At 52.8% G+C, this 13,113-nt stretch overlaps 3 protein-coding genes across 5 annotated transcripts in view; 2 read left to right on the top strand and 1 right to left on the bottom strand.

Moving 5' to 3' along the window:
- The window catches only part of EIF3L (eukaryotic translation initiation factor 3 subunit L), a 167,478-nt gene that overhangs the window by 136,202 nt on the left and 18,163 nt on the right, over nucleotides 1-13,113 (top strand). The window lies entirely within an intron of this gene.
- MAFF (MAF bZIP transcription factor F) lies at nucleotides 53-3,544 on the top strand. Its single transcript, XM_075752683.1, is given in 4 exon segments — nucleotides 53-146; nucleotides 149-198; nucleotides 1,291-1,344; nucleotides 1,431-3,544. Coding segments are annotated over 4 exon segments (597 nt in total). The 5' UTR covers nucleotides 53-67; the 3' UTR covers nucleotides 1,845-3,544.
- Nucleotides 4,539-13,113, bottom strand: part of TMEM184B (transmembrane protein 184B) — a 31,264-nt gene continuing 22,689 nt past the window's right edge. For 2 of the 3 annotated variants that reach the window (XM_075752805.1, XM_075752814.1), the window contains exons 6-9: nucleotides 11,730-11,821; nucleotides 11,267-11,436; nucleotides 9,867-10,061; nucleotides 4,539-7,902 (exon numbers count right to left, since the gene is read on the bottom strand). In XM_075752805.1, the coding sequence (XP_075608920.1) occupies nucleotides 7,661-7,902; nucleotides 9,867-10,061; nucleotides 11,267-11,436; nucleotides 11,730-11,821 (699 nt within the window). In that variant the 3' untranslated portion in view covers nucleotides 4,539-7,660. Of the gene's footprint in view, nucleotides 7,903-8,943; nucleotides 8,968-9,866; nucleotides 10,062-11,266; nucleotides 11,437-11,729; nucleotides 11,822-13,113 lie in introns of all 3 variants that reach the window. The other variant, XM_075752796.1, reaches the window with a different exon arrangement.

Here is a 13,113-nt window from a genome sequence, read left to right as displayed (position 1 = left end):
GCCGCGGCCGCTTTAAGAGCAGGGTCCGCCCTGCGTGGCGGTGGCGGCGAGGGGCGGGGTGAAGGTGATGTCACCGCATGACTGTGTTTTTATGAATGAAAAGAATCCGCGGGTGAGTAATCGTGGGGAGCGGGGCTGGAGGCGCCGCCCGACGGCCCGACCCGGCAGCGGCCCCGCGGGGACCAGCGCAGCCTCCCGGTAAGCACCGGCCGGGACGGGGCAGAGGGGAGAGACCCCGCCGGGGCGCCCCTTCCTCCGCCTCCGGCTTCTTCCCCCCCCCCCCCCAGCGGGCCGGCCGGGAGAGGGGGGCGGCGGGGTCCGGCACTGCCTGGAGGCCGCTGAGCGGTGGCTGAGCGCGGGGACCGGGCTGGGGGGGGGGGGGGCGGGACTCGCCGCTCGGGGCCGTCCGCGCTCCCCTCCTCCGTCCCGGCCACCGCCCGGAGGGAGCCGCTGCTGCTTCCCCGGCTCCGGCGGCGGCTCCCCGGCCCGGATTGCATCAGCTTCCAGCCGCCCCGTCTCCACCTTCCCCGCCGTCCCCTCCAGCCCCTCGCCTCCCCGCGGGGCTCTCCCGGCCCCGTCCCGACCCAGTTCGCCCCGCCGGGGGCTCTGCTAACGGGGAGGGGGCTCTCCGAGGTGGGGAGAGGCTGCTCGGCTGCAGCCCGGGCTCCCGGCCCTCTCCCCGCTCTCCGAACCCAGGGACGGGGAGGGACCGGCCACCGGCGAGGGGACAGGCGCCGCTTCGGTGACTTCCCCTCCCCGGGCTGCTGAATCACGGGGAGACCACTTGTCGCTCGCCCACGCTCCGTGGCCCCGGCCCCGACCCTTCACCCTCGGAGCCTGTGGACACCCGGACCCTGCGCCGGGAGCCGCGGTGCCCTCGCCCGCCGGGCACGGGGGCGGTGGGGTGACACCTCCACGCGGGTCCCGGCTGGGTGGCTTCCACACGGTTTCGCCCCGTGGGGCTGCTGCTTTTACTTTCTTTTCAGCCTCGGGCGGGTCTCGCCTGAGTTTCGTCCCCAGGGGGAAGCTTTGGCTCAGCTCGGGCGTTTTGGGTCCCCTGGGCACAGCAGCATCCTGACCACCTCGGGGTGGGATGAAGGACAGATGGGAGGTCCAGCCTTCCCCCGTTATTATTACTTTTTGCAGTCATTATTTGTATTATTATCGTTATTATTATTACTACGTACTTTTTTTTAAAGGAGTAGGGATGAGTCACGCGGCCGGCGGGGGGGATGCGGGCACCGGGCAGGGGGCCAGCAGTAACCGGCTTTTCTCCTGGCTGCTCGGCAGGGCCAGCGCGAGGCAAGGATGGCTGCGGACGGGCTCTCCAGCAAGGCCCTGAAGGTGAGCACCAGAGGACCGGAGGGTTGGGGGGAGGGGGCAGGGGTCTGGTTTTGGGGGTCTCAGGCGACCACCCCTTTCTCCGGCAGGTGAAGCGGGAGTTGGGGGAGAACACACCTCTGCTGTCGGACGAGGAGCTGATGGGGCTGTCGGTGCGGGAGCTCAACCATCACCTGCGGGGCCTCTCCAAGGAGGAGGTGGCAAGGTTGAAGCAGCGCCGGCGGACGCTGAAGAACCGGGGTTACGCTGCCAGCTGCCGGGTGAAGCGCGTCTGTCAGAAGGAAGAGCTGCAGAAGCAGAAGATGGAGCTGGAGTGGGAGGTGGACAAGCTGGCCCGGGAGAACGCTGCCATGCGCCTGGAGCTTGACACCCTCCGCGGCAAGTATGAGGCCCTGCAGGGCTTCGCCCGCACCGTGGCTGCCCACGGGCCCCCCGCCAAGGTGGCCACCGCCAGCGTCATCACCATCGTCAAGTCCGGAGCTAACCAGGCCGCCTATTCCTAGTGTCGGCCTCCGTCCCCTGGCTGGGCATGGCCCCCTGGGGTGCCTTCCCCCACAAATCCCCTCTTATACCTTCCCTGACTTCCTTCCCACCAGGAGCTGTACCTGAAATCCTCCTTTTTCCACCCCTTGACCTCCAGCTCCTCCATGTACAGAGAACTGCCACGGTGTGGGTGCTGAGGTGGAGGACAGGGCCCTGCTGGTGGCCCCCAAAACCCTGCAGCCCCCTCCTTTCTGACTCAGCCCTGTCCCCTGCTGCAGCCCCCTGGCCAGGCACCCCTCATCCTGGGGGGGTGCAGGCAGGAGAGGGCAAGCCCATGCAGGCAGCAGTGGGGAAACATCCCTCGGCTCCAAGCTGGCAGGAAAACCCCAGGGGGCTCTCTTTTTTTTTTTTTTTTTTTTTTGTTGCCTTGGGAGAGGGCACTGGAGAGCTGAGTGTGGGCCAGGCACCCCTGGGAGCATGTGCCAGGGAGAGAGGTTTTGTGGTGAGGGGCAGAAGGTATACAATGGAGAGGGGGGTTGGCATTGGCCCTGCAACTTGGACCATGGCTGGAGCAGGGAGGGAGGTGGCAGCATGGCTGGAGCCTCTGGGGATGGAGATGGTGAGGGAAGGTGGCAGGTCAGAGGTGGGGGGGGAGAAAGTGGCTTCAGGTTGGTGCCTGGTAAGGGTGAGCAGGATGGGAAAGTGCTGTGGCAGCCTGCGGCGCCGGGAGAGCCCAGAGGCAACGGTGATGGAGGAGGGACCTTTGGGCGGGGGAGAGCTGGGGCATGTGAGTGGGTCAGCTCAGGCTGTCGTATGCAAAGGGGAGAAGCTGCGGTGCTGTTTTATCTCCCTCCGTCACGCACATCCTTCACGCCTCTTCCTGCCCACGGGACGCTCAGCCTGGCTGGGTGTCTCTGAAATGCAGCAGCACTGGCAGGAAGGAAGCGGAGGCAGCTGGAGCAGAGATAAACACTGTTTTACTCAGCACAGGCCAACTTGTACAGCCCCACCAAGCGCTCCCTGGTGCCCCACCGCCTACAAAGCCCATGGAAAGGTGCTCCTGGCCCTAAGAGTCAGAGCTGTGGAGGCAGAGAGAGGGGTGGAGGTACAGGAGGTAGGGAGCAGGGGTGGAGAGCATCCCTGCTCCTGGGAGTCACCCAGCAGGCAGGTAGGCTCCTCCCTTTGTTTTTCCTCCAGCTTGGATACCCATATGGGACAACCGGCTCTTCAGCATGCTGAAATGCTAGAGAAGACTTGGTTTTGCTAAATACAAGCAGCACAGGGCAGGTAACCGGAGTCGGACCCTTCTTGGCAGCTACTGCTGTAGATGATTCCCCCCCCCACACTCCTTTCTGCCCCTGCCTGGGTACTGCCATGCCAGCTGCCCTTGGCTGCAGCCTCCATCCCTCCCCGGAGAGAGGTGCCCACCGCTTGTGGAAGGGGCACTGGTGAGCATTCCCCCACCCCAGCTCCTCTTGTGTTTATTTATTGCACGAACATAAGTTATTTTCACGTCCTCTTTGCCATTCCGCCTCTCGGCACAGCCAGGATGTTGGTACAGAGCCGTACTTTATATTTTATATATGCAAATCACATTTTATCTTATACTTATATAGAGCAAAAAAATACTTATTTATTTTCTGACTTACAGTATGTGTCCTACCTGACTCCTCTGTATTTTGTAGACTTTACAAATAAAGCAAGTTCTTTTTTTTCCACAGCGAGAGTGTGTTTGGTCATTCTTGAACTTCAGGATAGAGCTGTGGCTCAGTGAGACCAAGTTTTCTAGTTCTCTCTAGCTTTGCTGCAGGACACGTTCAAGAATGTGCCCAAAAAAGAGGGGATGGGGGACAGCTCATGACTTTTTAGAACACACACAGACTTGTACTCTCTGGAAGAAAAGGGGCTCAGTAAGCAAGCTTAATGCTGAACATCACCCCCCCACAGCACTTGCTCTCAGGAGCGGTTCAGCTGTGCTGAATCAGTTTTTCCTGGGAAAGGTAGTACTTTTCACTAGAAATATTCCCTCCAGGTTGCCCTGGGACCTGCTGTGGGAGGAGAGGCAGGTGCAATCAGGACAGCTCTACCCAAAAACTTCCCTGCTGAGTGACCTCAGTGCCTGACTCAAGAACAGAGAGGAGGAAAGCGGGGAGCTCATGCCCACAGGTGGCAAAAGAAGGGGAAGGAAGCATGGCAGGTGCCTTACCCAGAGGTGAAGCCTGACTTCCTCCCCCTGGGGAAAAAACCACCCTTCCTTGGAGCTGAGGTGGGAAGCGATGAGCATGTTACCCTGATGCCCAGGCAGGCCAGGTCCCAGCCTCCCAGCAGCTTGCAGTGCTCACCTGGTGGTTCTGGGTTTTACATTCATGTTCCCTCTTGCCACTGCAAACTGCCCCATGCCCACTGCTGCTCCTGGAAAAAAAGCCCTGAGCTGCTGTTTACTGGGGCCACTGTCAGAGAAAGCAGCCCCCTTTATCCCACAGGTGTTTTGCAAGATCAGGACTCATCTCTACTCCAGGTCTCTGCCCCAGGCTGCTGTAGCACTGCTTCTCATCAGCTCCTGCCTACGCAGACAGCATGAAGCTTTCCTCTCGAGAAAAGGACAAGGCGGACAAGACACACTGACCCACTAAGCCTCGGCCTCTGCAACAAGCCACAACTCCAAATCAGTTCAGAGAAGTCACCCACACAGCACCACACAGAGGCGGCTTAAGTACAATCTATATTATCTCTATATTTTTATTTGTCATCATATTTGCTCATTTCTGCAGAGTATAACGTCACAAAGACCAAAATAGAGAGCGGCTTGTCGCTGAGCTCACATCAGTTAAACACGATAGGTACAAAACTAGGTGACTCTGTCTTATTTATCATACATTTTTTTTTTCAGTTGTTTATATACAAAGAACTACTCTATATGGAAAAATAATAAACAAATCCCATGGGTATGTTACATGGTAAACAAAAAGGAAGGAAGGAGAGGGGAAGCAGGTGAGGGAGAGCAGCTCCAAGGGCCTACTCCTGGAACCAAGATGTTTGTCAGGGCCCTGGGTCATCACAAGCAGACCTGCAAGACCACGGCCATGCCTTGGCCTCCTCGGTCTCAAGCTCTGGGTCTTATAAGATACTTGTTTCTCCAAGCCAGAGCAGCTTCAGAGCCAGTCCTTGCTCTGGCACTTACCTGTTTAGGGAGAGCAGGAAGCTCAGAGATGATTTTGTGTGGTGTTAAAAATATATATATAAATATAAAATTATAACACATGGCAGCTGGCTGTTGTTTGGGCGCTAGTTCTTCATCAGGCTTCTCCAAAGGCAGCTAGTGCAAAAGGGTTATACTTTAAACCACTACGTACAGGAAGCTTCGAGAATATCCAGATCCTCTGCACAGCATATATATGCAGCATATATTTCAAAATAATTTTTTAAAAAACTGCTTCCCCAAGACTGGATCATCTTCAAGAGGGCAAGCCCAGAGATTTCAGGTCTTGGCCACCCAATGCAACAAAGATTGGGGAGAGTCACCAAGTAAGTGACACTGGGACATCATCAAGGCCTCCAAATGCAAGGAAGGAGGAGGAAGGGATCATGTCCCATGTCCCACCTCCCCAAGAGAGAGGGGGAGTTTAACATAAATACCTCACACTAAAAGTCTATCAATCAAAGCCATGGAAGATGGAAGGAAAGCCCATTCAATCTTCAGCCCTGCTTTCCAGGCAGCTTACAGCATGAGGAAAAGGGAAGCTTTTACAACTTTTACACCAAGCCCACACAAAGCCTGGCAGATAGCGTTTGCATGTCCAATTAAGCAGCGAAAGATTTAGGAAAAGCAGTAACTAACTGCACGGCATCACAGGATGTGTACAAATGGGGAAATCCAGCAGCAGGGAAGCTGCTGGATCCACTGACCCTGCCTCCAGCTCCCTCAAGAGTCAGCAGCATTGCTCCCACCTGCTTTGCTCTCCCCCCAGACATGCAAGTGCAGAGAGACACCATCCTTAAGCCTTCCCCTATCTTATCCTCACAGCAGGGAGCAAAGCCACCTCTCTTCAAGCCCTTTTCCCCTCCGCTCCTGACCACATGCTTCTGGCAGGGGTGCTGAGGAAATGAGGCGCTCTTCACTCACAGTCGCGTCTGAGAAAGTGAATGAGCAAGCACAGAGATTAGGATACAAGAGGAAAGGTGAACTCCAGGCTGTAAACCAGACCTCAGTTCTCCTAGCAGAGCAAGGAGGGGCAATCTGGAAAGGTGCAGGTCTGCTGATGGCAGGGTAGGCATCAAGCGGGAGAGGAAGAGAGAAACTACAGTGAAGAACACAGCAGCTTGGTCCAACCTCTCCACTTTGCTTCCTGCTTGGGGGCAGGGGCATCTCATCTGTGGCACTTGAGGGTGCTCCCCACTCCTCCCCTAGACAATTTTAAGCAAGCAGAGAGGCAATTCCTGGTCCCTGGATAGATCTACAGAGGAATTATTTTTATTCGGGCTCCACTAAATACCTAGGGGCCAATCCAAAACCCAACAAAAGCAAGGGGAAGCTTCTTTTCCCACTCCTGTGGATGCTGATTCCACCCTTGACAGCATTGCAGTTGCCTCAGGGTCTGTGAAACGTGCAGCAGCAACTGCTGCCTGGGAAACTAAGAGGGACAGTTTTAAGCAGCCAGGTTTCAAGTTTGCTCCAGTTTGGCCCCAGAACAGCTATGGAGATAAAAAGCAAAGGAGGAGTGTGCAACATCCCTTCCTGAATACTCCAGCCCAAGGGCAAAACTTGTGCAGCTGTCAGGGGAAGCCAGACATGACAAGCATGGGGTGAGCTACCTGCAAGAGACCAGGACCTGTCCTGGCAGCTACCTGGTGCAGTCTGCACCTTTAAGAGGGGCAGCTGTGTCAGTGGGGGACAGGAAACGAGAAGAAAAAACATTTTAGTGTCTACATGTTCCTTTCTCAAAGAGGGATGAAAGGGTCAGAGCTTTACAAACTTTCACCACCTATCACGGCCAGTTCTCAGTCTTGTTAGCAGGAGACAGACACTCCAGGGAGGCTGGAGTGGCTTTTTTGCCACAGGAATGCAGGGGAGATGGGAAGCTTGGACACCTGGTGATTAGACAACCCCGCCCTTGTGAGACAGTAATTCTGTCCCTGCTGAGCTTCAACAAGCATCAGCTTTGATGGGGAGCAGGGGGGATGCAGGGAGCAGAGGAACAGGAAGAAAGTCCTGGCCTTTTCCCCTCACTCACTCAAGTGCAGGACTGCACAACCAGGTGCTTAGGAGGCTGGGGGCAGATGTTCCTTACTTACTAAGCATTCAAGGCAATGGCTATAGAGAGACCAGTCTCTGGTCTGGTCCTCAGGAATGCTTATCGCTGCATCCTAATCCCATTTCCCAAGAATCACAGAGATGTTAGTACCAGGGAGCTAGGGGAGAAAACTGTGCCTACATCAACCATTCGGGAAGAGGAATTCAAAGCAGTCGACTTGTCCAGTTGGAAAAAAACCAAAAACATTTTTGGCCACAACTCCAGGCTCTGACCAGTCACGCTCCACACCAAGCTGGGCAGGTGTGGGAGGCCAGAGCCCCAAACCCTGGAGCTTTGCTTCAATTAATTCCAGTCAATTGCTGCTGTAAGGAATGGGCTCGAGAATGGAGTCCTGGCCATCCCCCCACCTCCGCACTGCTCATTGTGTCCGTACCCACAAAAGCTAATGAGAAGTGCCCACTTCTGCAATCTGCACTCTCTAGGGAGTGATATGACTTGCGTGTTTCTGCTTCAATAAATTAAAAAAAAAAATTAAAAAACAACAAAAGAAGGAAAATGACAGCCTGTGTTGGCAGTTTCCCCTCCTAGAATTCATCATCGGAGCTCAGCAAGAGGGTCTTCTCGTTGTCGCGGGCACCCGAGCAGCTGTGGGAGCGCGAGATAACGTGACTGCCGTTGCGCCAGGGTGGACCATGCTCCAGCGTTGACTGCTGGGTGTACTGCTGGTAAGCTGGTGAGAAGTTGTGGATCGCATCTTGGACAATGTCATGGGGGTTCATGGTCTCCTTCAGGCTGCTGGAGATGCTCTTCATGGGAGCACAGCGACCTGTTGGTGCAAGATGGGGAGGGACGAGTGAAGAATACTGCTGCCTTCCCCCACACCCCTTAACGCGAAGGTAAGGAGAACAGGGAACATGCACTCCTAGATCCTGCAGAAGTTACTTTACAAACTTCCTTAAGCAGCTGCTGAGGAAATGCCACGCAAATGGTGTCAAGTTTTACCAGTAGTGCTCCTAAATCCAGCCACTGCTAGCCAAGTGAATCCACTGCAGCACCAAATAGGGGACATGCCATGAGAATGGGACATACCCACAGCCACAACCTCCACTACACACTACCTGTGCTGGCTTGGGTGCGCAAAGACAGTAAGGCAGGGAGGCGCTCCTGTAAAGGGTTTCAGAAGACAAAAACTAAGGAAATTCTAAAAATGTAGGAGAAGTGGCATTTGCCATTCTCACTCACTGGAAACTAGACTGATAGGCGGTATCGATGTGCCCGCAGGAAAGAGATCATAGAAGTGGAAAGCAGCGCAAAGGAGGGAAAGGAGGGGAACAGGCAGTACTAGAGGCAGAACCACACCATGGGTGGAGGGCGTCACAGTGATACTGTGAAGGAAGCAACAGTTGGAGACTGGCCCACCCAAGCGCGGAACACAGAGGAAGGCTGTGTCTCCTTCTAGGAGCTGCCATTTCTCACGGCTTCTAGGTCCCATTTCCAGTGTGGGCTTCTGGCTCCGCTCAGTCCTGGGGATGAGCTCCCCAAACAACCAAAGCACGCTGATCATCTGTGGCAATTATGAAAGTGAAGGGAGGCTGGGGTGAGAGAGCAAACTGGCTCACTTGAAAGCCTGTGCAACTCTTTGGAGAAACGTTCACACAGTCCTGACAGAAACACTCTAAATCTCGGTGTTATGTCACTGCCCATGGGGCTGTTTTACAACTTAGAATCCAGACAACCCTAAAGCAGCTGAGTTACAGACCTACAAGGCAGGGGGAACAAGGGACAGAGCAGGCAGTAGGCAGGCTGGGAATCAGGACAGAACATCACAGTTAAAAACCAACAAACACACAGAGCATGCCGTACCTACCGTATGGCCCATATGATGGAACAGCTGCATCAGGGACCAGTGGCCAAAGCAAGGGAGAGATAAAAGGGAGAGGGGAGAGAGACAGAGAAAGAAAGAAAAAAGAGAGAGAGGGGAAATAACAAGAACTGAACAAGACCCACCACCAAAACATCCCCCACTGTACTGGCCAGCAGGTTACCCTTTCATCACCCACAGATCTCATCTCCCCCAGCTGTGGCCACTGTCCTTCCAAAACCTCTGGGGCTGGCTGGGATGGAGGGATCAACTACATGATCACTGCCCAAGGGCTGCTGTCTTCCTGCACCTCAGCACAGACTCCCCCCGGCAGGAAGGAACCCCTTTATTTGGAGAACATTGACTGTACTTGCATACACTGGGCACAAGAACCCCCTTTCCCAGAGATTAACATCCACCCTCCTCTTCCCCAGAATAAGACTTCTAGCAGCCCAGCCCTCACAAAGTCATTACGAAAAGATCCTCCTCCTCCGAGTCAAACATATTGCCAAAGCACAGCCTCATCTTCATGAGCCAGATTCAAAACAGAGCCTGTTTCAGGCCCTGTCCCTCCTGCCTTCAGTCTGTTGCACAATCTGGAGCAGTGGAGTTCCCCTTTGGGGAGACAGGAAGGAGGACAAACCCACTCTACCAAAAGGATGCAACTTCTTGCAGCCCTCAGGTCTGCAACAAGCTGTCGTGGGTGGCATACTGGGGAACTGAAAAGGGAACGATGCAATTCAGGCAAGGTTTCTGCCCTGCGGAGCCATTGCACAATGAATCTGTTCAGACACCACAGAGGAGGGGATGTGATGTTTTCCAAGCATTCAGGTTGGGAGTCATATCAGTGTGCGGGCTGCCGGAGGGACCAGTCTCCACCCAGTCTCGCTACCAAATCGATGTGCCATATGTACTGGCGTATTTCCTACCTTGGGCATCAAGTCTCTTGTCCACATACACCTTGTATGTGAAGGCATGGCGCAGGGCGATGGCTGCAAAGAACATCTCCACGCAAATGATGAAGTCCTGATATCCAGCAGCTACTGTGCCTTCACCCACAGACACACTGGCAGAGTGGATTTTGGGGATGGCGCCACACTTTTCCAAAATGGCCAACAGCATCCCTAAACAAAGCAACAAGCTCATGTAAATGTGCAGAAAACATGATCGCATACTAACTGTAAGGAATGGAAATAGCTGTCTCTGCTGCATATCCTAGATGCAAACCCATTTAACACAGGAGCTACAAACAGAGCCCGCTAGATACTCCCATCTACACTCATCTGTACAACAGAGAAAGGAGGAATAAATGAGACAAATATGTTTCAGCAAAGAATGTTCAAACACTGACCCTCTTCTAGTCTCAACTGACGCACAATCTGTGGAACTAGAATCAAGTCCAAAAGGGTAAGAAGCAGTCAGATATTTCTGTGAGCACTTCTGTGATCTCAGTGCTTCCACTAGCTAGAGCAAAAATTAAAGTAACAGAGCTTTTCATTTAAGCATAAAGTGGTTTTGACACACCATTGCAAGAAAGATGTTTCTCCCTGTCCATAGCCAGGTGGCTGCAGAATTCCAGAGAAGGCAGAAAGCGTGTGACCAGATGGCTCAAGATGATAACCTAGACAGCTTATTAGTTTGTCTGTAGACAGGGAGGATGGGCCACACTCCAACAGCCTAAATTCCACCTAAGTTCCTACTCAATTAGTCTTTGAAGTGCAACTCAGTAAACCTAAGTAGGGCGTTGAACAGGGAAATGCTTAGAGCCAATTAGTAAGAAGCACTAAGCTTAGGTGGAATTTCAGCTTTCTGAATGTGCCTCTGCATCATGTGTACGTATTCTGAACGTCCTTCCGCTTGGTGGTAATTCTGTGGCAGCACACACTGTATTCAGCCAGCTTGCTGCTTCACATGAATCACAGACATACCATTAAAATTTTATTTATGAAGCACTAAAAAAAAAAAAAAAAGTACTAAAAATCTTTTTTGATGTGCCACTTTAATCAATAAAATGGCAGCATGCAGATAAAATGTTGGCAGTTTGTGCTTTATGATTGTTCCAGGAATGCAAAGGACTCTTCATCCAAACAGCTGATTTTGCCAGGCAGATACGTGCACATGCACAGGGATAGTGAGGATTCAGAAGCATAGAAACGAAGATGAAAATGAGGTTTCCCAGAGAAAAGCAATGAAGGACTGTAAAGCAAATATAATAATAATAATAGAAAAAGACATTCTGGCCATTAATCAGCATCTGCTCTATCAACTCTAGTGCCTGAGCCCCTACAGAGAGCTTTGTGCCTACCAAGGGAAGGGAAAAGCAGCTCACCTTGCCAGAAGGACAGGAAGATGACAGACTTCACCATGAAGAACTTGAGGACTGGGCTATAGGGACTGAGCAGGTCACGTGTGGCAAAGTAGAAAAGGAAAAGGGCGTACAGTGCCAGGCTGACAGAGATGTTGTAGATGATCGTTACATAGAGGTAGCCACTGGTTACACTGAAAAGAGAAGATAAATCAATGCTTGAATTTTCAGCATGATCTTTTCCCCTTGTTGCTTCACTGGAGTGTTCTAAGACTCCATTTCCTTCCTGCCTCCTTGTCCCATTCCCTCCCACAAACTGAGGTAGAAAAAACCTGAAACAACAGCCTTATGCCCGCCCTCTTTTCTTACAGGCATATTCAGCCCATGTTGTCTCCCTGTCTTTTCCCACGGCCCAGCACACACAAGGACCATAAGCACAGCTGGGCAGAGAAGGGGCAGCTGAGACTTGGATACTAGACAAACTTACTCAAAGTCACCATCCTGGTACTTGCCGAAGGCCTGAAGGATGACTGTGCTAATCGCCATGAGGGGCTTCACCACACAGAACTGCAGGGTAGCCTACAGGAATGAGAGAGGAGGAATGAGGAGGCAGGAGGTGCAAGAGGCCAAGTTCCCAAACCAGCACCATGATGAAACGTCCACTGGGACAACACAGCAAGGTAACGCAGTCCAGCTCTGACAAGGAGTCTGACCCTGCCACTTGCTAATCGATTGTGCTTGAGGACTGCAACACCCAAAAGGAGATAAAGAAGATTCAGAAGTATGTGTGCTATCTACTTGCCCTGAATGGGAAGAAAAATCTCTCTGTAGGTTGCTCCTGGAAGCTGCTCAGCTGCTCTCTTCCAGAGCTGTTTCTCATAGACTCTACTGCAGCACATTTATGCACGGTAACAGCATGACAAACAAAATGATCCCACACTGTGCTATGGTACGGACATAGCAAGTTTAACAAAGGGATACTGGGGAAGGGAAGCAAACCCCAATCCATAGCTGCCATAAAACTAGGCAAGAAGGTCCCCAGGATAGGAAGGGAATCCAGCTCTCTGAGGAGGAACTTTGACAACTGCCACCTTATTAAGGCATTTTGTATGCACAACAATGTGTGTTGCCAGATAGAAGTTAAGAGCTTTTGTTGTCACCCACACAACCTTTACTGCATCTCCCTGAAGGCTCTGTGGCACTTGGGATCAGCTCTATCCACTCTGCCAGTATCAATCACTGCTCCTATTGGGATGATTCCTCTCTCAAAACCACCCCATTCTTCATGTTTCTGGAGACATTGAACTTCAAGGTCCTAAGAGAGTGCAGGGTTGTGACCCTAAAAACATCACTCATGTCTCCCTGAAGGAGGCTGGAAGAGCCTGGGGAGGTGCTGACCTGTGCACATGTGGGGAGGGCTGCGTATGGAAAGAAGGGAAAACCAAACAGGAATAATTGGTTTGGATACGATGCAATTTGTTAGTGGTCATAAGACTTCAAGGAGATTAAAAACTCCAGCACATGCCAGTTAGTGAGTCACTGTAAATATGTGAACTGAAAAAGGTCAAGCTAATTGGTAAACAACTGCGTCCTTGGAGCTTCCCCTCCTTCCAATCTGGGGATGTTTTAACCATTTCCCTGCAATCCAAACCACCATGTCTTATTTTTAGTTGCTTCCCTAGAAGACGCTACAGCATACAGGAAGCACATGGATGGTGTGTGACCCATCTGTGAGAAAGAATCTTGACCAAAACATCTTTAAGGAAACAAGCTGTCCAGATTTTACACCACAGCCACCAGCACACCACCCGACTGCTGGAGGGCCGCAGGCAACACAGGAAGACTGACTGACCCCCAGCAGGCACCTGCCT

This window comes from Balearica regulorum, chromosome 1 (assembly GCF_011004875.1).
Source record: "Balearica regulorum gibbericeps isolate bBalReg1 chromosome 1, bBalReg1.pri, whole genome shotgun sequence".
NCBI classification, from domain to species: Eukaryota; Metazoa; Chordata; class Aves; order Gruiformes; family Gruidae; genus Balearica; species Balearica regulorum.
This window is presented reverse-complemented; position numbering and strand designations above follow the sequence as displayed.